The 23653-nt window shown below is 41.6% G+C and overlaps 2 protein-coding genes and 1 long non-coding RNA gene across 12 annotated transcripts in view; 2 read left to right on the top strand and 1 right to left on the bottom strand.

Moving 5' to 3' along the window:
* The window catches only part of LOC111251521 (uncharacterized), a 28687-nt gene that overhangs the window by 1223 nt on the left and 3811 nt on the right, over positions 1-23653 (top strand). For 3 of the 5 annotated variants that reach the window (XM_022808209.2, XM_022808276.2, XM_086975480.1), the window contains exons 3-8: positions 213-444; positions 583-644; positions 1080-1254; positions 2403-2532; positions 3069-3126; positions 3405-7654. In XM_022808209.2, coding sequence (XP_022663944.1) covers positions 213-444; positions 583-644; positions 1080-1254; positions 2403-2532; positions 3069-3126; positions 3405-3488 — 741 coding nt within the window. In that variant the 3' untranslated portion in view covers positions 3489-7654. The remainder of the gene's footprint in view (positions 1-212; positions 445-582; positions 645-1079; positions 1255-2402; positions 2533-3068; positions 3127-3404; positions 7655-23653) is intronic. The other 2 variants (XM_022808360.2, XM_022808442.2) reach the window with 2 other exon arrangements.
* LOC111251721 (uncharacterized) lies at positions 362-23467 on the bottom strand. Of its 3 annotated transcripts, XR_015317693.1 has the most exons (5): positions 23327-23467; positions 16476-16819; positions 15425-15549; positions 14587-14746; positions 362-1705 (listed from the first exon to the last, which is right to left on the bottom strand). It is a non-coding gene; the product is annotated as an uncharacterized LOC111251721 (long non-coding RNA). The 3 variants fall into 3 exon arrangements; XR_002673945.2 differs by lacking the exon at positions 23327-23467 and having other exon boundaries at positions 16476-16936; XR_002673956.2 differs by lacking the exons at positions 362-1705; positions 23327-23467 and adding an exon at positions 5996-14014 and having other exon boundaries at positions 16476-16936.
* The window catches only part of LOC111251380 (putative polypeptide N-acetylgalactosaminyltransferase 9), a 50563-nt gene continuing 37146 nt past the window's right edge, over positions 10237-23653 (top strand). Inside the window, exon 1 of one of the 4 annotated variants that reach the window (XM_086975181.1) lies at positions 10237-13492. Coding sequence is in view for 1 of the 4 variants with exons in the window: in XM_086975130.1 (XP_086831256.1) it covers positions 13490-13492 (3 nt within the window). In the remaining 3 variants the exon portion in view is untranslated. The remainder of the gene's footprint in view (positions 13493-23653) is intronic. The other 3 variants (XM_086975221.1, XM_022807939.2, XM_086975130.1) reach the window with 3 other exon arrangements.

Raw genomic sequence — 23653 nt, 5'->3', positions numbered from 1 at the left:
GTTATCTTTCTCGTCTAATGAATTTTAGGGCGCTTAGTGGGGTGGTCTAGGTTTGCAATCAACGCACTTCCCTACGCGATTGAGGAAGTCACCCGTCTGAAGCGATGTGCAACCTAAGTAGTAGCGAATACAAAGTTCAAAAATTCTGCTCACTTGTACAAACAGCACATTTGTGGAATAATAACCTATTACAATAACACTGAAAATTACAGGCAGCGCTCTATCCACACATATATGGAGCGACGCAGTCTCGGCGTCCGCTGACCCCACCACCGACGCCGACTTTGCCGATTTGCCAAAAGCTCACTATTCTTGACGCTGGTTCGGTTGAGTCCATGGAGTATACCGCTCGCAGCTCTCCAGATTGTTCGGACGCTTGTCGAAGAAGACAATCTATCGACTATCTAAAAACCTTTACGGCCATCAGACCTCGTCTCGGTAAAAGTGAGATGACATCCGCATGCGTATTCTTCTAACCCGGCTCGAAAGTTACCTTTTCTAGTAGAGTTAATTGTTCGGTACGTTCTGAATATGTGATTAGATAACATATGATGAATGAAGTTAATTTGCCTCTGTTTGTAGACAGTCGAAGATTGCGTGGAGTGTGTAAATCCCGTGCGCGGATATGCGTCAGGCGAACGGACGTGAGTGTCAATTCTCTGCGTGTTCACTACCTTTTTTTTTTATTATTGTTGTTGTAATATAGAAATAAGAAAAGAAATTGAATCATTTTTGTTTAGCCACTCTTGTTGCATTAGCTCTTCTACGATATCTTATCCATACCAAATTGGATGTTGTTTTGATACATCGCCTTCTATTTTGAGCCACGTATTAGTTGGAGGTCATCTAAACACGAACATCATATCGTTTGATTGGGATATCATTGGGCTTGCTGTGAAGTTTTCAACGATCGCCACATTGAAACCTTTTGTTCTTTCTTCACTTCAACATATCTTAATGTACGTTACGTCGAACGGCTATTATTTTCTGTTTGAGCTGGTCCGTACGTTTCCGTGCATCAAGTAGAATTGAATCTTGTATTTTGTGTGATTCGTCCTAATTTACATTCCTGGCTGCAGGGAGCACTTCCGGTACTCGCAGACGAGTTCCTACTGAAGGAAGTCGATCGTGCTATGGCAATATTTGTTACACGCAAAAAAACCGAAGGCCAAAGCCTCACAATCAAAGAGGTTAGAAACAAAGCAAACCAGATGGTAACTGTCCTGCGAGGCAAAAAGACTCTTTACAGAGTAGGTAAGTAGAAATTCTTGCCAATGGTAGTTTGCGATGTATGTTGGCTGAAGTATTTGTTTTTCATTGTAATACATCTGAAGTCCGATAGTGTAACTTTGATTTGTCGTTTTCGACCACTAGTTTTTGCTATGCCACACACACACACACAAGATATCGAATTGTCATCTTGGTAATTACTTTAGACTGTTCTGAAAGAACCGGACGTCAGCTATACTTTCATTATTTGTAAATTTACGGTCCGTCTCAATGAGCGAGTAATGAAGACCGGATATTACAAGGTGCATTTATTTTGGTCGGCTTCTGCAAGCCGCATAGGGTAGCTGGATGATTTCGTCGCTTTTATTGGCCCAATTAAGAAGGCTTTGCACCTAAGGCTTCAGTATACTTTAGTGTAGCAGCTCAAGTTAAATTTTCCGAGTCCGGTATGTTTTCGCTTATCGGCAAGAAGGTCCTGAAAGTAATAATTGAGTTCAATGCTTTGAATTAGTGGATTTTAGTGTTTCCTTGTTGACTGCTGTATTATAAATAAGGCCTACAAGAATAAAATATGAGAAAATTATTTTGCTTTATCGATTTGTTTTTTAAGTACTTGCAAGGATGGTTTCAGATAGGAACATGTATTTCTTTTTTTGCTGCACTGGCATAGCTTTTCAACTTCTTTAAGAACTTCTTTAAAAAAGTTCTTAATCTTTATTGTTTTCTCTACAAGATTAAGAACTTCTTTAAAAAATTGAAAAGCAATAAAGTTGCGAAGCAGCAGGATGGCCCTAGCTTGATACTGACGCGAGATACGTCTCGACATTAATGGAAGTAACAAAATATTATTCTTTATTCACGCTGTGGCTTCATTATTATCATGCAAAAGCCAGACAACAGGACTATCAGTTACCCCTTTTGTATAGGTCTGTTCATTCAATTTCAAGTTGATAAAAAAAATGGTGCCTTTAACTTAGTGTCTGGGCTAGATTCCCATACTGCATTTAGATTTTAGCGTATTGTTTTTTTTACAACAAGTATTTTCTATTAACAGTATTTTGATGAAAGTTGAAGACTGCGCTGTTTGATTGTGGATCCGTAAAATGCAAACTAAGCTTGTTGATGTTGAATGATTTAATAATTTGATAGCTTTTCCGTGTTGACCCATCTAGGTAGAAAATGGGCCCGTGTTTTTCTAAAAAGGCCAGACAACGCCCCGAGTCAGGGTAGTTTCTGTGAAAATCGCGTATCGCTGACCCAAAATCAGCAGCGACTGCATTGGAAAAAGGTGAACGTAGGCAGGTGAGCGCCGAGCGGCACCATATATCTATACATACGAGTTGCTATAGTGAGTGTACAGAACATACATGTTTAGATATAGCAATCTAAGTAATTATTCAGTACAGTAACTGTAGTAGAAATACGGTTATTGAGATTTGAAACGAGTCCAGCGATCCCCTCAACCATCGCAACTGCTAGATAAGGACAAAGCGTAAAGTCAATTGACAGCATTCGCTGGTACTAGCGGGTGATCCCTGTATATTATATATGATAAGCATATTTGTAGCACAGTTATTTTAATAGTAATTGAATACCACGTAATTGAAATAATTTAGCTAGTTCCCTTGAACAGCTTATTGTCCACATTTACCATGACAGTTTCCTCGGGCATCTTATTCACGTTTGCAGACGATACTTAGATACTGGCACTAGCTAATTACTATCGTCACCAACGTCATAGTTAGTTGCTTAGTATCCAATTATAAAGTATCTGCCGCTTACCCTTTTTTTGTATTGTAGTACGTCCTAGTATTAGTCAACCTTTAAATGCATTGCAGGTATCTTTTGGACTACGCAGACGCCAGTCAAACCCGAGGATGCTACGGAGAAGTGCCGGTGATTAGTTTTCCATTTAGTCAGCGTGTAGTTGTTTCGAATTCGAGCTTCAGTTGTTATGCCTCATAAATAAAAGAATTGCCAGCCATTTTGGTAGCTAGCGAGCTCCTAGCAAACCTATACTATTATGTAAGCCATATTTAGAATCTAGTCGGTATCCGCATTGAAAGATACGTCTCAGTAGCAAAAAATTGAGTATCTGAACATTCGATCATATAGTTGCCGTAGGTCGATTCAGAGTTGACGTTCCTAACTGTTTTTGTGGTGCTTCCTTTTAGAGACACCATCCTACTTTGTGGTGGCAGGCCATGGATACACGTTTCAACGGACCCGAACTGTCCACAAGGTCTATATCATCTTAAGTAATCGTCGCTGGCCTTTATGATTGGTGATCGATGCCTATCTTCCATGGTATTGAGTAGTTACACCCAGAATAGGCTCTGGCAGGCATAGCTATGTGATTTTACCTATACTTAGGAAGGATACTTAGGAAGACCACTTTCGATCGAATTGCATTGCAAGTCACTCACTCGCACATTTATTTACAATTCCACAGTCATTTGTGCAATCCTGGCATGAATAATATTCATGGTCAAATTAACCGGTACACACAAAACCCATTCACGATATTGCTCCGAACCTCCTGACAGAGCTTAATGCTGGCGGATGAATACTAGTCAAAACAGACGTTCCCTCTGTCTGTTCCAAGTTCAAACGAATTAAGGATCGTTACTAGATTCACCATGTACCATATTGTTTGTCATCCCAAAGATTGTAGAACGTTGCAATCGCGTCTTGTGTTTAAGGACTACACGAGCCTTTTGTAAGGGGAACTAAACTGGAAGAAAGGAGAGAGAAAGAGCAGGTGAACCTTTTCTCCCTCTACATGTAAATGTTCGTACAGATAGATATGTAGATAGAGTAACGAATTATTTAAACCTCGCACGCAATGTTTCGTTGGTCCATGAACCTAACCTTCTGAAAGCTTCGGCGAGATGTTGGTGGGTAGTGGAAAGCCTACCCCTTAAATAGTAGCTCTGCGATCGGTGTTGTCCATTATTAAAATTTCATAGCCACAGGCGCCACGTGACTAAGCGGCCTCTTATTAAGTTAAAATCGAGCTGGCTTTTCAATATGCCATGTGAACGTTGGTGTCGGGAATATGCTATGGCGTGTAAAGGACTGACAAGGACACTGAACTCTGCGCGCTCAGGTTTGTTCCCTGAGGCTAGGACCAGATTCGCTATAGACACAGCAATAACCTTGTTGAAAACAGAACTACATTTAAAATACGAATATCTAATATGTAGTTTATTATTGATGAAGTGGTAAGATAAGCACTAACGCTAATAAAGTAAAATGCTATAAAATATGATTTTTCATCATTTTATCCTATTATACCTTCGTTATGGCGATACCAAAAAAGAACACAAAACCAAAGCCTTTACTAAATGAATGTGATAAGCATTTTGTGTGAACGTGAGTTCCGAACGTTTACAAGGCGACACTTTGAGACCAAGCGTTTCATGGTAGTCAATGTTACACGGTAATATAATAGGAATCACGCTACGCGCCATTGAGATGCGCGGGTCTTGATGTATAATTAATTTTACGTGCAGTTGACAACTATAGAATTTTTAAAATGTCATGCTTGTCTCCGTATGCTAATCTGTATGGTAACGAAGAAAAAAACACACATTAAATTTGGTTAGAGAATTGTTTGGGTCCTCATTCAGTTAGCGAGATCACGATGGATATAACAACATGATTCAACTTTGTTATAATGTCCACGTATAAGGTGAATTGATTTACTTTAGGACATCAACGATGTAAAGCGTGTTAGTTTTGAATGTTTCCAATCACATGTGAAATCGTTGCCAAATGATATAAAACACACACATTTATTATGAATCATTTAGTGAGTTTTCAATTATAGCAAAGGTATTTCATTTGAATACTATATGGAAAGCAGCTGCTTCTCGCTATCAGCGTCCAAAGACACAGAAATCGTGTCCAAAATCCTCGTTACTACATTGTTTACTTGGTCTATTCGTGTTAACAAATGCGCCATATTTTTGAGTGATCAAATCTACTCTCAGATCAGATCAGTACTTGAGGCAAAGCTACCGATCACAAATCGGCACGAATGGTTTGCCTATTTTGTAGGTAAATGAGAAACGAAAACTATAGAACATATAAACTAGTCACTTTTGAAGTTGACCAGGTTTGTTAAAAACATGACAACATGAGACAAACGGATGAGTTTGTTAAACGCTTTTGTATAGCAGTGCTGTACCAGAGTCGAATTTTAAGTAAAGCTATGTTGTCATCAGAAGATTGTTTTTAAAATTGAGCGTTTCGATAACTTATAGACCAGCATTTGCTGCGTCATTTCAACGTTTAATAGCCGACATTCGGCTAATAACACTTGAGCGCAACTACTCGTACCCGTTTATTCACAACTTGTTGACTCGGGTCGCGTTTTTCAACTTTTAACTTGAACGGTTAAACTTTAAACGTTAAAAAGATTACTTCCTTAATCCCCTATCGAGTCCTTACGCACAATTTTTTAGTCGTTGATTTTATTAATGCTGAGTATAATGTTCTATCGAAAGAACCGTAAACTCTCTTGTGCTAACGGAATTCCAGAGAAGCCTTTAAAGGCATCCCATCGCTTTATAAACAAGTCGCCCCCTTTATTATGCACAAACTGACATTAAGATTCAGTTAGGGCTTCTTAATACGTCGTTGCTCGCTTTTCCTTTTTCTTTGAGTTACGCATGAATATGCTGTATATTATTTATTATTGTTCTAACGATACCAGCAAATAAGCTATCCTGCGCTAGTTCAATAACTATTTCCGATATAATTATGTTCGAGGTATTTTCGCATAAACTTTTATTTTTGCAACGCAAAGTCTCATCAAAAGCTAATTAAGCGTTGTCGTCGGCGTTCAACTTATTTTACCGCTTTAAAAAGTTATCTAGAGCAACACTACAGAGAAGAACCAAACAGACGAGAAGCGTGCCAAACTTAGATCGCTCGGCGCCGTAAATGAAGCTGAGTTCTGTATTTTAAAGAAATCTGCAAACAGACTGCCGCTCTGAATACATTTTAACACATCTTAAATTTCGTTGTAACTAGGACTCGTTAACTTCGACGGTTATAGCGCGTCAAGATGAAAGCATCCTTTGTTCCACGAACATCACTTCAGCCACTTCATACCAAACGAGCGTTAAGATGAACTCCTGCAAGTCCCGTGGACTAAGGGCCCTTCAATTGAATTAAATCGGCAACCCAGTGTCTAAACTGAGCTTTTCTGTGACTTGAACAAGCTCTGCTTCTATCAAGCGTTCGTACCATTTAGCCTCAAATAGATTTTTTTTCTTCAAAAGATAATATGTATATATATATATATAGACTTGCAAACATCTGCCATTTCTCTCTTATCAAGTAGCGCTATCATTGTAGTAGGCTGCAGTAAAAACAGAAGGCGAAGAAGTTGCCTGGTGTTCGCGTGTCGACGGTAAAATGTCTGTCAGTAACACGCTTAAATAGTTACCACGCTACGGCTGCCGCAATCAGCAGAAATGGAATTAGCAATATTGACAGGTCGAAACGCTGCCAATTCCGCCGTTAACTCCTCCATGTTCCAGCACGAAGCCATAAACAACAATGACCGCCGGTCGGCAAGTTGTTGGCGATACGTTTCTAGGCAAGAAGAACAAGGGAAAAGAGAAAGCCGTTGGCAGACATCACTTATGGCGTTGCTACGGCCAGTCCGTTCACTGCTATTACGTGAATCTCAAGCTGTTGTTATTAGGGGAGCTGTTGCCGTCACCGCCATCTTCATTTGTAGCGAAGGTGTCTAATTTCGTCAACGCTTTGCTCTGCTCCCAGCAGAATCACATGGTGCTCGTATGTACGCATACGATATGATTCTGGGTGAATAAAGGTATTTGTCCACCTGCGAGGTGTAACGCGGCCTTTTCGGCGACGTAAGCGGCAGTAACGACATTAAAAAGACGTCAACGGCAGGAAATCGACCGATGACGGGATCACACAAGCCAGGTGGGTACAAGTATTCCGTGCTACGTGCGTAACATACGCGAGTAGAAACGAGAAAGAAAAATGCCTTTTTGCTGTAGGTTACAATAACAAAATCTCGTGTTCTAGGCCGAATCAGTATAATACCGCTACTGTCTTGACTTCGTCCGCGTGACCCTTTCTTCGCTCAGGGACCTGTTCTCGTGTCTTGTCAACTGTAAACGATCCACATAGAAAGCGTTGGTCATGAGAGGCAACGTGAGGGCAGAGTTTCCTCTTTTATTGCACGTCTTGGCAGCCTGCATTCAGTCCGCACCGGTCGTTTCTGCCTTGGTATCGTGCATTCGGCAGGATGTCAACATCGAATTTTCGTTTTGCGGGCTGCGTGTGATGTAAAGCCGTTGTAGAGGCTCACGTGATCTTGGGTCCCATGTTAGGGAATGTGCAGAGATCAGCAGATCAATGGCTTTCACTGGATAGGGTAAGTGCTACTATCGCTGGTGTGTAGGTGAAAAACGTACTGTTTTGTTTAATAACTGCCTGCATATGTATTTATAAACAGTCCCTCGAAAACCGTATGTAAACGTGGGTCAGTAGGTGCTAAAAGTACTCCAAGCGGTGATTATTAGTTGCAGTAATGCTAGTTAATAGTGTTACAATAGCAATGATAACTAGAATACAAATAATGAAGACACCAAGAAATTATGGGGTAGCGGAACGCTGTGCTGTTCCGTATTTTCTTCTTTAAATCTTCTCTATTAAAGTCAACTTTAAATGGAGTGAAATTTTTTAACTGCGAGTTAATAATTGATTCGTCAGATAAATCAAATCGAGAGTGTTGAACCGATACCAAATTACCTTACGAAACGGTTCAGTTGAGCGGCAAGACATCACTGTCTTCAGCTAGCAAAAGTGACCTACTCAGAGCATATAAACAAAGTAGTACCATAATAACGAAAAATGAAAAACATCAAAGACCTTTCATCATTCCTAATATTACCACAGTCGCAGTAGGCGACCAAGTGACTCTAGCAATTTTACCTTTGCTATGGTTTGATAATTCGTTTCGTGTGAAAAGATTTCATTCTGCCTGCTTTTTATTTTTTTTCTTACTATTTCAATATCCACTGTACCTTTTTGTTGTTCTGCTTCTAAATTGAGCTTGTTTACTCCAATCTGTAAATTTATGTTTCGAGCTTTACGCCTGCTACTTAAACCAAACGGCTAATTCATGCCAGCACGAAAAGAAGTGTGTCAATGCCCGATTTCGAACTTTAACCACTACGTGTCGTAAAGTTTAGTAAGTAAGCACTTCACCACTCCACTATCGCAAACACTGAAGTCTTTATTTTTCTTCAGTAAGCTACTGTTCATTTAATAAACCTTAAATAAATGAACGATAAAAGTATTCTTTTCGGTTTTATTCCGATCTGAGGGGCACATACAAATAGATGCGGTGTTGAGCTGTCAGGCAAATCAATAATAAAGTAAATTATTCCAAAACGAATCCGGCGAACATTGAAAATGAATATCCTCTGAATATATTGGCTATACTATGAAAACCGTAGGAAAAATTTGTTTAAAAGGAAGATAAGTTTCTAGTCTCGCAAACCAACGCTCAGTGGTCAAGGCTGTGCTTCTCAAAAACCAAAGCGCTGTGAAAATTTATCGAAGATTAGTAAAAACAAAGCAAAGGCTTTGATGAAAAAACCATAGCACGAGGATGGTGCAACAAAGGAGGTTCGAGTGCTGAAGGCGAAAAGTCATGGATAGAGCGAGAAATTGGATATATAAACACGAATATTAGGTATATATACACTGATCTTACGCTGCGACAGTGCTGGGATAAATGTATAAAGAATAAAGGAGAGCGTTTTTAACACGTTGAAAATCCTTGTTCTAGCTTAACTAGCTTAACTAAAAAGCTCTTCAACTTCAAAGTCTACCAAGTTCGTGCTCAGCTAGCTTACATTCTATTTATTTGGATAAGTCTCAAGAAATATAATTACGTAGTTATTCGTAGTAGTTACTAGTGTTTATTCCAGGAAGACCGGAAGCCTTGTGCTTCGTGGCAGGATCAGCGGCAGCCTCTTTGGTGGCACATTTCACACCGGGCTTCACCTGTGTCACCGATTAGATGGTCTTATATACGCGTTCAGACCTGCTGCAGGCTGTACTTCTAGTAGAAGCATACGTATTAAGGCCTGGTCTTTGAGTCTAGTTACGTTCTATGAGGAAACAGGTTCCGCGTAGTAAATTGAGAGCTGTTTGAGATGGGTATGTCGACCGCTTGTGGGGTGCAGTTTAGCATGGACTCCATAGCCAGCATGCAAGATCTGGCTCGTCCGCTGTGTCCACAAACGAGCTCGAGACATTAGCTTGCGTCGTCAGTTCGTCACGTACTTCATTAGCGCTCTATGGTTAGGCATTCATTTTGGTCATTGGCATTCTTCTTCAAGCACTTGTACATCATTGTAGTAGAAATGAAATAAAAACACCCATTCAACTCACTACGTTAAATGGTTTCTAAAATAATGCTGCCATGCGCTACTAGTTTGGACCGTACCGCATTTTGAAAGCCAGCTTCATTTGAAGAAATTATCCTCAGCTATTTTTTAGTCATTGTCCGGCCATAGCCACCGGCTCCGTTCTCACTTAGCAGCAATCTACGTAATTGTAGTTCGCATTTTGCTTCTTGGCTTAGACCTTGAAAATTTGTAAATAAAGTATACCTTTGCTCTTCCTGAACATACTGCTCTCGACTTACTTGCAATACTACCGTAGCGTAACGTTTTTATACGAATGTAGTTCTCAACTGTTACCATCATTATATTTATAACGTATATTGAATTTTTTTTCCTGTGCAAGCCCTTCCGCATGCAGCGGGCTTACACGCACGTTTCTAACTGAAATATCAGTCGTATAGTGCATGCCTTATATATCTTTCCAGTAGGCCGCGCGGGTGACCGTATGTTGTCCTATTTACACTGTGGCTTTTAAATATGCACACCTTTATAAATCAGGTACGTGGAACTGTCTTCAAAAAAATTTGGCACTCCACCGGCAGCAGCCGAATTGGCCGGCACACAACCGGCCGGTAGTTTTTCGTCGCAGAGCACTTGCTACAGCGCTCACTTCACCGACGTACCGTGAACTTCATCGTCGACCTCATCGATCGGAAAGTGCTCTGTTTTGTCTTTCACGGTGATCAATCTGCGCCGTTGAGAAGGCACATCTATTTCGGCTTCAAATTGTTTGCTTGACTAGAGCACGCTTTTAGTTGTCACTGTTTCGCTATCATGCATACAGATGTTCTTGGTGGTCCGTCAACCATCGACTACCGGGTCTGCTTAGTAGCAACGACCACGGCTGATGTTGGTCACATATACAACTGTAGACGGATATTGGACAAAAAAATTAGTTTTTTCAATATGCTTTTATAATAGTTTTTTTTCTATATGTCGTTTCCTGTTTGGCCATTTTTTGCTATGTCTAGTTGCCTTATTATTCCTTTGTACTGCTACCACCTTTCGTGTTTTTGTTAATCCTCTTCAACGCGCTTTTTTCGTTTTCTTCGCCACCCCAATCTCTCACTTGGCTATGATTTAATCATAATCGTGTAAGCTCGTCGATCGTTATCTATTGCTTTTCGTTGGCTGCCGTCGTTACATCTTCCGTCTCTGATTGCCGCATTATACCCTGTGTCTTCTTCTTGTAGTCAAACTGATCGAACTTCTACTGGTTCGGCTTGCCTGCTCGTTATTTCTGAGGACTTCCCGCGTATTTTTCCCTACCACGTTCGGTTCTCCCCTGCATCCGTCCAGTCCGTCCGCGTCAACGCGTCCCCGGCACTTCTTCTTTGTTTTCTGGTGCCTCTTGTGCATTTTCTTCTCTTCCATGAACAGCTGTTCTGCTGTCTCAATTCGATTCGTGATCCCCGGGGTGCCCGAGTGACTAAAGCAAGAAGCGAGTGCAGCAATTCACCGAGCGCAGTCAATGGAGCAGCAGCGTTGGCCGAGGTCAGTTGCCTCTTGCTTGGATGCATAAATGCAGCCTTCATTTTCTTATCGCGTTTTTTATGCGACTGCCATTCGTGCCTGCCTCTTCTAGTGTGCTGTAGCAAGCCGTCTGGCCATTTTGGTTTATACCACGTATATATATATATATGGGCTTGTGTGTGTGTGTGTCTGTACGTGTCCGTAGCGTAGGCGCCTAAAACGTTTGGCCCGAACAGATGAGTCAAAATTGACGCCTGACGGCCGCACGATAGCTGCACCCCTGTAGTATAACATATAATGCGCTAACCTCTCGATGCAAGAGCAGCTGTAGGGGAACGGAACGCAAGAGGGCGCGCAGAGATGAAGAAGGAGAGACCCCCTAATCGGCCGTTACCGCTGCCGCCGTATTGATGTAACAACACAACAAAGAACGCGCGCTAAGCTGAGCCGAGAAATGGCAAACTGCAACCAAACCCACTGACAGACCACCCGGTCGGTCGGTGGGTCGGCCGGCCAGCCAGCCAGCCAGCCAGCCAACAAACAGGCAGACAGACACCAACTAACTGCTAGAACTTGCTGCATCCGTGGTGTGATTCCTCTGCGGCAATCCGCTGCGGGTTCGGAAGCCAAAGATAGGACCCGGTCTGCGCGTAACTTCGCCGTCGCTTGTCTAAGCATTCGGTCTTGGTTCATCAAGAGGAGTCCTCACCGCCATCGAAGACGTCGTTGACGCCGTCTTCGAAGTTATATCCGCCATGCTTCCGACGTGAACGCCCCGTTAAGCGTAGCAGCGTAACTCAACTTAATGTAACACAACCGTGTACTGCGGTAACCGTGAACGGCGATAATAAAGGCAAGTGCTGATCCCCTTGCCGCAATGGCAGCTTGGAGCAGCCGTCACCGGCGCACCGGTACAGTAACGTACAATGCCGTGCTGGTAATATCGCAGTGCCGTAGTAAAATGGGCCTCGCTGCGGTCGATCATAACACGACAGACGCTATAAGAACGCAACATAAGACCGAACGCTCTTGCTGCTCTCGAGGCGAAAGTTGCTCGATACATGGATAACGGTTAGTTCGTAATGCTGTAGCCAGGTGGCGCTGAGCGTCATCAGGACGACGTCTTCTGTCGCGCCTCTCGACTATCGTCGGCGTATTGGTAACGACTGCAGCAAAGGCAAACCACAAGAAATCGCATGGTGCCAATGCTTTGCTACTGACTCTGGAGCTGCCGACTTGTCGCGCCAGCGCCGCTGTCACGACAACCACTGCTTCTGCTATTATTAATGGTGCTCCTTCGAATCGGGTGCTCGAAAGCTGACGAATTGGATTGTGCGAACCGGAACGGTGTCGGCAAGCCTGTCCTCCAGCTGCACGCGGCCACAGTGTTTCCTCGGATTTGATCAGGCGGTGCCGAAAACTAGTTACAACGAGCTGTTAACAATGACAACGACGCCAGCCACAACGATAACAACAATAGCAACAACCACGACAACAGCACTGATTAAAGTAACAAGTGAATTGAAAGTGCAGTAGTACAACAATAACGAATGCGGCCTTTCTCTGCTCGCTTTCACGTGATTAAATTATTCTGCCACCAGCATCGTCCCAGCCATCGGCGTAGTACGCGCCCGCGCAGCTGCTGCCGGCGATTGTAAATCTGTGGATGCCACAAATCCCCGTGTCGTTTGCACAATTATCCAGACAAATACCCATGCACAAAGCGTTCTTTGTGGCGCCACAATAGGAAGTGCCGCGTATTTTTGCGTAGGTGATAACGGTGTTTAGCGTTTGCGCAATGATCGACTACTTACTAGCAGATTTGTTCTAATTCGAATTTTACTAGCATTATTATAACAGTTATAAGCACTGTCACCGTGCAATGAACATCTAAGCATAATAGAGGATCTGCATTGATCCAGTTGGCGTTCGATACTGCTGCTCCGAACGTGTTCTATACACAGTGTCAAGATCTATTCCAGTGCGAAATCGTGCCTACGACCACCATTACGCTACTGTGAGAGGATACGTTCCATAAACACTAAGTTGTTGGGCGCACGGGGTAATTCTATAACAACAATAATAGTATAATACACTGAACTCGGCGACCTAAGCGAGACCGCTGCCCACCAATCAGCTGCTATCTAGTCTTGTCCGTCTGGGGAACTTCGTGCGTGGTCGCTATTGGTCGCACTTCAACTTCCTGGGCCACCTAGCACCGCACTATTCGTCACTTACTCATATCTGGCCTACTCCCGGCGTAACTGCTCGCTCTGTAATCATCTAGTACATACCGAACACGACACGGCACGGTATTAATGGTAAGTCAATCAGTGAACCATCTTTTGCATACGCCATTTAAGTTTCTGTCTTTGCTGTGCTGTCCTTTTCTGCGCCGAAAAAGCGGTTTTCATGGCTTCAGCAGCGAGTTGTCTAGAATAGACGAATCTCGTTGTTGTCACTGCCTATGCCGTCGCACCCATAAAGCGATGACGCAATGCGCATACGATCATCATTTGTGTTGAGTGAGAGCTTAAAGAGCGGACCTGAGCAGTTCGCGCGAGCTACTGCTTAAACTACGAGCGGTCTAATGACGGATGGCTGGGCCGACGGATGATCGAATCCACGTTATATCGACCGCTTCTATATGGCGTCAATGCCATCCTCGTATGCTGCTTAAACACTCGGTATTAGATGATTAGAAGACGAACGTCAAATAGGTATCAACGAACCAGTGATGACAGGATCTGAAATTTCTCTCACGGCAGTTCCGACCGTTTATGTTTCAGAGGAGTTCAAAGGACAAGAACTATCGTCTTGACTGTCGATTTTTGCACAGAATCCTGTAAACTCCATGTAGATTTTAATAAAGACTCTAATTAGAGACGCTTGTTATAGCGAGTAGAGACAGTACAATGTGCGAACAGCGTCAAAAAAACAATTGATAAATTGTGCCTAAGGAATGCTTTATGAACAGAAAACAACTATGTACAGTATAGAAAATAGAAAATTATACATCGGGACATGACGCGCAAGGTTGCAACTGGCGCATTTAAAGAACCTAGGCCAAAGTACAACGACTTGTGTAGCGAAAGGTAATAGGCAAGATGAGTCATGGCGAGGCGTCGTAATGAATTGAGCGCTTAATAATAAGCGGAAAATATATTAAGGTATGAATGATCCGAAATGATGGAAAGCCTACACGTGATTTCCATGTTCGTATTGTACAGGTTGCACAATCGGCATTTGGGCCTGAGCGCTATGTTTTCAAATGGGCCATAGTTGATATTTCTTCATACGTTTATATAACACACCTTGATCTGTTGTTATTAATCTGTTTAGCCATATTGTTAGGCGCACAAATAACATGCAGGTGTCGTAGTTAAGCAAAGGTGGAAAGAATGGCTCTACGTACATTTGAATCAGCGAATGTAAAGGAAAACGTCAAATTGTGCAGTCTAACGCATTTTTATCTGAGTCACCCAGAACAAACAGCTATCGTTGGAATTTTGCCCGACTGGTGGCGTAGATTTGGAGTATGTTATAATCCGGGTCAAAAGGTATTCAGCCATGACCTGAGAGAGAGAGAGAGAGAGAGAGAGAGAGAGAGAGAGAGAGCTGTTTTAAGATGTCATTCCCGGTATACTCGCGATGTTCGTAGTGAAGCGTAACTGATTACACGCTTAGATCTCTCTGCCTAAGCGTATGATCTAGGCATTTTCGTAATATGAGGTTTCATTGATTGTAAGCTTAACAAACCGAAACGACAGAACGTATTCAGCCTTCACTCATAGTAAAAGGAGTACCACACGTTATGGTTAATCGAACACTCCATTATCACTTGGATTGAATTAGACCTTAATAACGGAGATGATGGGGCACTCGTCAGCCGCTAAAGCTCTACACACAATTCAGCTTTACGAATTTATAATATCAGTTGACCATTTAACTTGTACACCTTCAAATTGAAGATGATTAGTCGCACAGGGGGCATATTCTGAGCTAGATTTCGCCGATGGACAAGCCGATTTTCGCTAACAGGTTCGGCTAAACAATTGCCGAGCGCTCGATAAATTCGTTGGACTTTCGCAATAAAACAATTATGACTTGCTAGATTTTATCTTCGAAATTGTGCCAGCATGCTCTACCCATTACCACTGGTATTTTCGATTTGTTTGAGGCAGTTGTAGGTCAAAAATATGCCAACCGAATAAGGAGCGTCTACGTTATATGATGAAATTGTGATCACTTACTTGTCAATTTAGTTAGTCAGATGCGTCTTCGAAAACGTTTATCAATTCCGAAATAATTGAAACTCGAGTTAATTAAATTGAGTCGGTTCAATGAATTGGAAAGGTGCGTGTCGAAACGACCGCTGCTGAAATGGTTAGAAAGAACATTTCTAATTAAGTAATTTCAATTTTGATCGTCGGTACACTTTGTAGAAAACTATGGTATGCATAACATAGGTACGGGCATAATTTCAAATAATCGAATTACGAAAAGGGAAAAAAAAAGTGCAATGTTCGTATTTTGGAAGTGGGTTATACCGACTAGCAGAAATGACTGTTGATGGTGTCCCACTCATTGTTTGTTTGGGAATAAGCGTGCGGAGCGAATGAGCTAAGCCGAAAACAAGAGGCTATATTCAGTGATCCAAACGGTTATTCTTGTTTAACCTTAAACCAATCAAGCATTTACGCCTGGCAACCGTTTGTCCTATAAGGATTAGCTCACACTTGAAATATGCAAGTTCAATCAACTCACGGAATAGGGAGGCAAAATTGAGACTAAATACATCTCGAAACCTCCTCAATATATGTAACAGTATGGGCCTACACCGTACCCTAAAAACTTACGTTATTTCTGAACATGATTGCAGTACTATCCTTCCAATCAGATTCTATAAATGATAATATGCGGCCTACACAATCGTTCCTACAGAACCAATATCGAGCTAATCGAATCGGGTTCAACAGCTCGTTGTAAACGCTACTTTCTGTTTGGCACTGCCATTATTGAAACTCGTAGCTAACCAAATTAAAGAATGAAGCTTATCGTTGCATTTGTTATGGTTATTTTATGTATTTTTTTTTCCTTACTTTTTTTCCTGTTCCAACGAGGCGTATATGCATCAATGAAAACCACGCCATCGTACGTGAGCATGTACCAATAGCACACACTAGGGCCAAGCTAAATTTCAACTCGACTTCCAAATAAAGTAATATGAATCGAAAACTAAAAAATAGTAATCTTTGTTTAAAAAACGCCTAGTCGCATTTTTTGCTTTTTATGTAACGATACCTGTCCAGCGATGTCGGTGTTCGCCGACATCTTGAATTGTCTCAGCAGGTAGCATCGTTCGCGTCCATGGCCATCTCCCTGTACGAGGTGAGCGACGTTTCTCACTTTATGTCCGTCACATTTGCCACCGTTACCACCAACGTTGTGATTGTTTAAAGTGGCACAAAAGACAGGGCAGATTTGCTCGTTTGTGTCAGAATCTCTGCGCTCCTCCGCACCGTTTCCTCTTCACCACTCCTTTACTTTGTTGTTCTTGTTTGTTGTTGCTATTTGTGGGGAAACATATATGACCGCAAATTTCCATGGAGCAGATATTGTTCTCGACAACTGAGCCAGTCTACTGCCTGTAGATGATTTCAGAAATACATGAGCTACCGAAATCTAAGGTCTCCCATTTGCTGAATGTTAAACTACATGTTAAAAAGTGTTTTTTTTTCGTGGTTAATACACAAGGACCGTTGTTAGGAAGCGGGGGGGGGGGGGGGGTGCCCTGATCAACCGAAACATCTTGCCGTCTTCATATACAGAACCAGTCACGGGGTCGTTCTGATTTGACAGGGTTAGTGTGCGACGCGCAGCCATTCGATGCCCAACCAGACAGAGTAAAGCAGCTAGCCTTGTTAAATTAGTCGAATAATTTTTACGATGCTAAATATTACTTACAACAAGCTACGTAACGTCGACCAAATGAGTCAACTACGAACGGTGGTTTTCTTTTTTGCGTTTGAACAACGAATGGGGGTGCTGCTGCTGCTATTGTTGTTTGAGTTGGGCTTTGTTTGGGTGTAACGTTGCCTGGTGGTGAGTACCGCAGAGGCAGAAGCATTTGCCGCCGCCGCCACTGGCGTAATCTCTTCCTGTCCTAATATAGTAATCGTCCTCTTAGCGCTATGATGAATTTGTGCATTATCGATTGACTAATCACTGTACGAGCCCTACGTCTTCTTTAGTTGCGCTAATTTACGGACGCTGCTTTATTGTTACCAGTTTTTGCCTTAAAACGAATGCTGATTCTCTCAATAAACTTGCAGATAGGAAACAGCTTTTCTTCGGGGCCATTACTTCGCTAGCGTTGTATTGATGAATAGGCTCGAGTCATAGCGTCTAGTTACATTGCGTAGAATACAAATAAGATGATACACACTTTGAACGAACACTGCGCGCAAATAATTGTTCGACTTCACGGTAAACAGGGAGGCTTCCCGAAGCGTGGGAGCAGGATTTGTCCAAAAAAATACATATGCAGTATGTCGGTCGCTGTTGTTGTAATGATACTAACAATAGATCTCGTCATAACTGTTAGGCGTTAAAGGTCGTAGAGTTCTTTCGAACGACATGCGAATATCTCAAGGGTTTCCGCCCAACCGTTGACGATTCCAGCTGGTCAAGATTGAAATTTACCCCCGATAGAGACATGCGAAGCACGCGAGTCTAATAGAAGAAACTGGTCCCGTTGCATCTCGTTTAAACAGTTAAATAATGAGTTTATAAAATACAATGTATGCAATATTATCTACTTGTTAATGGCTGTCGATGATCAAAAGGTTGACAGAATACTAAGTCAACCTAATGCGGACACGTGCAGCTTTCAAATACTCTATTCGAGCCGAATGGTTACCAGAGATGCTTCAGGTCAGCACCTATTTTCTAGCTGGAAAAGTTTTTTACTCGGAACATAAATTATGATAAATGCGGGTGATTTATTTGGCGATCTTTTACGTACCAGTGACAAAAAAGAACCAAATTTATATTTATAATAATTTATAAATATATAATTAAGCTAGAGAACATTAACACGCTTTTATTTGCTACCGTCCAAAAACGTTTGCTGGACCCTTTTCACGAATACAATAAACAGTTTGGACAGATCGATTTTTTAGCATGAGATACCCTCGGGAGTGTACAATAATGCACCTTGTTAGTTTGCAAAAAAAAAAATTCCCAGTCTATAGCTGTTTACGTGGCGACTACTTACACCTTGAAATATGAAGTTAGCAATTCTACGGAAATGAAACCACGAAGTTTCATTTTGCTTCTTAAGTAGTCCACGGTCCAGATCACCTTATATCGATGTTCGTCTTGTAACGAGTCAACGTTTGTGCCTGTCGTAACGCATATCTAAATGTGCTTGATCTTGGTTGACATTGGGGAATGTTATGCGCACTTACTGTTATACGATTTTCAATGGCTAGGATTATGCAAAAAAAAAAAAAAAAAAAAATAAGAACCTCATTGTTTAATAAGTCAAATAAAGTTCTGTCAAGATAGCTGTCATCAATCGTCTGAAGGGGTCAACCATAAGCTTGTTTTACACTGCCATAAGACGGATTTCCCACTTCGTGTATGCTGTTTACGTAGCAAGGGTAGGAACACCCGGCAGGCACAGTGCGCCCGAGACGGTTGTGTGTGTATGTTGTATTTAATGCAGGTAGTAAGCGCTGCCATTTATTGAATTTTATTGACATCTTCTGATATGTTTTAGAACTCCAGATGGAGCTTCCATCGACTGTGTGCAGATGCTCTAGCGTGCCATCTTTTCAATTTGGTCGGTGGCGCAGCGTCCGCTAGCATACGATCATTGCATCGTAACCTATTACGCCGTCCTCACACACAGGTTCGTACTATATGCAAGTGTTTTAAAAATTGCTGACCTCTGGAAAAGACAGGACTGATGGGTTTCATATGTTATCTTCTCTGTGGAGAAATGGCATCTTGATGAAAAAAAAAAAACAATAATAGATTCCTTAAAACAGTCTATTCTATATATTGTTTGTCAGTAGTTTGCCTAATGCACAGGTGAAAATTACGGTCTGTTCAGTTGCTGTTTTCCCCACCAATCTTACACTCTGTGAGCGTGACATGTTTTATATCATAGCTAATGGGCTTCATCTGATAGTTGGTTCTCTTTCATTGAAGCAGAGGCGAGATTACTGGGTTTTTCAACGGATGCGTGCAGGCATGTATGTCTCGATTCGCTGTTGTCGAAGTGAGACCCTTTAGGTTTCGATCGTAATTTTATGAAACGTAATAATCTTTTTTTCCAGCAAAGGAGTTCTAAAGTTTATTTCGTCAAATATTACCTATACATTTAGCATCGCATATATTTACATACGGATTTCTTCATCAATATTTGCTACCATAGCTTCTGATAGAGTGTTGCCACGTTATGTTTATACGAAACCACGTTCGATGCCCATAAATTGGCTTTTTAAAAGCACGCTGTTATCCACATTTACTCTAGCGATAACATATCACGGAAGTAGATGACCGAATCCCGTAAGCCATAGCTTTTAGTCTGTCCAATTAAAACAATTTTATGTGAAATCGTTACATCCGTGCCCGCTTCTATGCTTACAAGTATAGCGTAGGTAAATGAGCTAGAACTGCACGAGATGTTATGACCGGGGAACTCCCGTTTTTATTGATTTCCTGACTCCGTTGGGATTTTGGATTATCGCACGATTTCATCGAAATACGCAACTTCATAATCGCTGGAAGTGGAGCGCCACCGTCCGCCCTATCTCGTACATATGACCTGCTGAACAGACAACTTAGCCGATATTTGATTTACTAGCAGAGCGACTGCTTGTATTCGCTGCGATCTGGGTTCAGTTCAGGTTGGTTTATCGATGGGGCGGAGTACTCTAGGTCCTGTAAAGTACGAAAATGTTCATCGACCATTTTGAATCGATGATTCTTGCTCGTGGATCTGTTGCTGCTTAGATAGGTGAAGTAAATATTCGACCTTTACTTATTTTGGGACTTATTGTAGTTTATAGCATGTTTTGCTATAAACAGAGTTGTCTTTGCGGCAGCCATCGCGCGTTATGAATCGGAAATGACGTCCTTCGTGCACTGTCACAATTGACGCTCCATATCGCCCGAGAAACCGCTAACGTAACCATAATTCCTATCGCAGCTGATAAAGCTGAATTGATGATCTGTTTATTTTATTGTACCGCTTGCTTTCATAGTGAATGAGCAGGTAGTTAATACCGTTTAAGCGTACGCGTATTGTGAATATTTTAGCTGTTGAGTCTCTACGTTTTCATAGGTGAACTGGTGGGCACAAAAAGAACTATGATTAATGATTACATTTTAGGGTTAAGGCTAAACCCCATTAAATATTGGTCTGCAGACTCATATCATTTGAGGACTTGAGGAACTATGCGGTATCGTGGACCTCACACTCGTATACTTCGCGCTACCCGACGTGATAGCCTAACTCTGGTCCCTCCAATAACGAGTCAAAAATGGTCCTTTTCATTTTTTTTTTTACACAAATAAGATTAAATAATCTTGTCTGTTGTTTTGCTTTTGAGGCTGTTTAAAATTCCTAAGGCTTTTGGGTACACGAAGCATTTTGGGAGATATATGCAGCAAGTTAAATTCGATTGAAGACTTCCTCTTAGTTGACGATGTTAGACCATCACTATTTTAAAAAGAATCGGATCTTTTCCAACTGATAGTAAGCAGTATTATCCGCTATCTATTATATAATGGAGAAAGAATGAAGGACAGCGCCATGTCACCGCATTGAGAGAGCTATCCGGAGTCTGTGTTGTATCGATGCGCTAAAGGTAACGGAGCCTTATACTCGTCAAGCTGAAAATCATGCCAATAGAAGACAGAACTGAACAACTCCGTTTGCCACTATAACCCCCGTATCCTAATATATTTTGAATCTGTATATAGTTTGAAACGGAGAATTTCGACTCTGTAGCCTTCTAAGGTCTATTGCTGGCTGCATTATGTTCGTCGACGACCCGCCCTACCATTACGGAAAGCTCGAAAATTATAGCTATTTTCCGCTCGATGTTGGGGCGTTACCACCGATAGCGAATTATAATCCACTCCTGGATGGAGCCACCTATCTACACAGTAACCGTGGCCTTTCGTAGCACGAGGCCCAACTATGAAAATAATAATGAAGCAGTGATATTGAGACACACTTCTTCACGGGCTCGAGTAAGAAAAACATGATCAATCCATGTTACAAAAAACGGGAGGGGATTGCATAGCGATGATTTCACAAAGGAATAATCGAAGCTTATGGTTTAAGTTGAATCTTGCAAATCTGCTATCAACAGACTGAAACAGATCAGCCTTATCGTAAATAACATGAAATGTTTGGCGGATGTAAACGAAACTGTCTGGCTCTAAGTTACGCTTGCTAGACAATCTGTTACGACGGTGTTCGATCAGAACAAACGGATTTAGTTAAAGCGTATACATTGGGTAATTAAAAATAGAAAAATGTTTTACTTAACTGAGACTATATACAGTACGAGCTGACATCTTTAGCTTTTTGCCAATACGTTTGTCTTCCTTCGTTTAGCGATACATCAGAAAAATAGAATTCAATAGTATTAAACAGATTTAATGAAAAGACCCTGATTTAGATGATACTAGGAAGATTAGACTTCGTCTCTTCAAAGCAAACTTTGCTTTTGGTCACTTGCCTGTTGACAGTGCTGCAATAAGAGCTGCAATAATTTTGCTAACGGCATTGGGGGTGCAGAGTGACATTGGCACAAAAGTGCCACCATAAGACACATAAAAGTTAATTCACAACTTCTACGTTCAAGATGATTATGTGGCCATAGTTACCACCTCAATAGCGGATCTCGGCGAGTGACGGCGTCACATCGGGGACCAAGAAAGAAACATCAGCATTTGGGCGCGCTGACCGATTATACATTGTACACTGAACTTCTAAGCATATACACAGAGCACACAGACTAACTGGGAGGTACAGCGATAAAAATAGCCCTGTTATTCCTGAAAATTTTCTGCACATCGTAATATGGATGAGGTGCTACATTTCCTGCTGCGGTTGTCTGGGTAGGGCTATTGGAGATGCTGCACTTGGAATCTGTTCGATCATTGAATCGGTAAATGTTGCGGTAGGCATAAGCATACAACGTTGCCATAGACTATAGTGAAATACTATAGAGAATTAGGTAAAACATGCACGTTACTCCGGTAAGATGTACGGTAAGCCCTCTTGGTAAAAAAAAAGAACGCTTATGCGCCTGCGAGCTTAGAAGGGCACATACCTTGAAGGCCATTTCTAAGCAAGCTATCAATAGTTTATCCATCAAGTAGCGGTTCGGACTTGCCCATTAGGCAAGAGACGCCGTTAGTTAAGCCACTATTTTTAAGCTGCTCGAAAATATAAGCACGCATCTACATCGCCGGTACATTCTGATTTAACAGAAAGCGCCCCAGATGCAAGACTATACTACACAATTTTCGTCGACAGATTTTCACGCGATGATAAATAAGGATAGCAAACATTTATCTTGAAGCCGGTTAGCCGACACACTATAATGATTAAATCAAATAAAGCTTTTTAGAAATTCAACCATCATCTCTGTATTCGTGTGTCTGCATCAATGACTTTCGAGTGAGAAATTTTCAGAGTGGTATTCGAGTTGTGTAAAACGATGAACAAATCTATAACAAGCCCTTTTATGATAATTTATTCGGAATCTGTGTCTAAATAGATTTACTCATCATATATCATATTTATCAATTTACATTGCGGTAAACAAAAAACACTTAGGTAAAGTTGCACTTAAGAAAGTCTGTTGTCCCTTCATGACAATGAAGATGGTAGCGACCATTGTTGACTACGATGCAGTTTATATTTTTTGTTTTTTGCGGCCACAATCCTGACGATCACTAATGTATTTTTTATATTAACATATCATCCTTCCTGACGGTATCAGCCAAACCTACAAGAAAAGATTCGGTTGCCACCATTTGAAATTGACAGCCTTAACATGTACGACCATGTCGGCAGTTCAACAAAAAGTTAAACGATTTTACGTCCTAAATAAATTTACCTTTTCTTCCGTTTGTACGTTGCAACATCTGTCTGCCAAGCAACAAATCAATACGACGATGACATTGATCGGATCGAGTGAATGATGTCGTTTCCGTAGGATTGACGCGTGGACTGATCTCACTTGAATGGCCTTTCTCCCTTCGTCAACAGCAGCGAAACCGCCATGGGTGAAGCTGGCATCAACTACGCATATGACAAAAAACAGTACGATTGCATTACACAGTGGGCTTGGTAATACGTTTGCTGTTTGCGACTTTCCGCGGAGACGACGGGGGACAGGGTTAGGTTCTTTTTTGTTGTCCTAGTCACAGTCACTCATTTGGCA

This window comes from Varroa destructor, unplaced genomic scaffold (assembly GCF_002443255.2).
Source record: "Varroa destructor unplaced genomic scaffold, Vdes_3.0 BEIS01000001.1, whole genome shotgun sequence".
Lineage (NCBI taxonomy): Eukaryota > Metazoa > Arthropoda > Arachnida > Mesostigmata > Varroidae > Varroa > Varroa destructor.
Note: the sequence above shows the minus strand (reverse complement) of the source record. Positions and strands in the feature narration are given on the sequence as shown.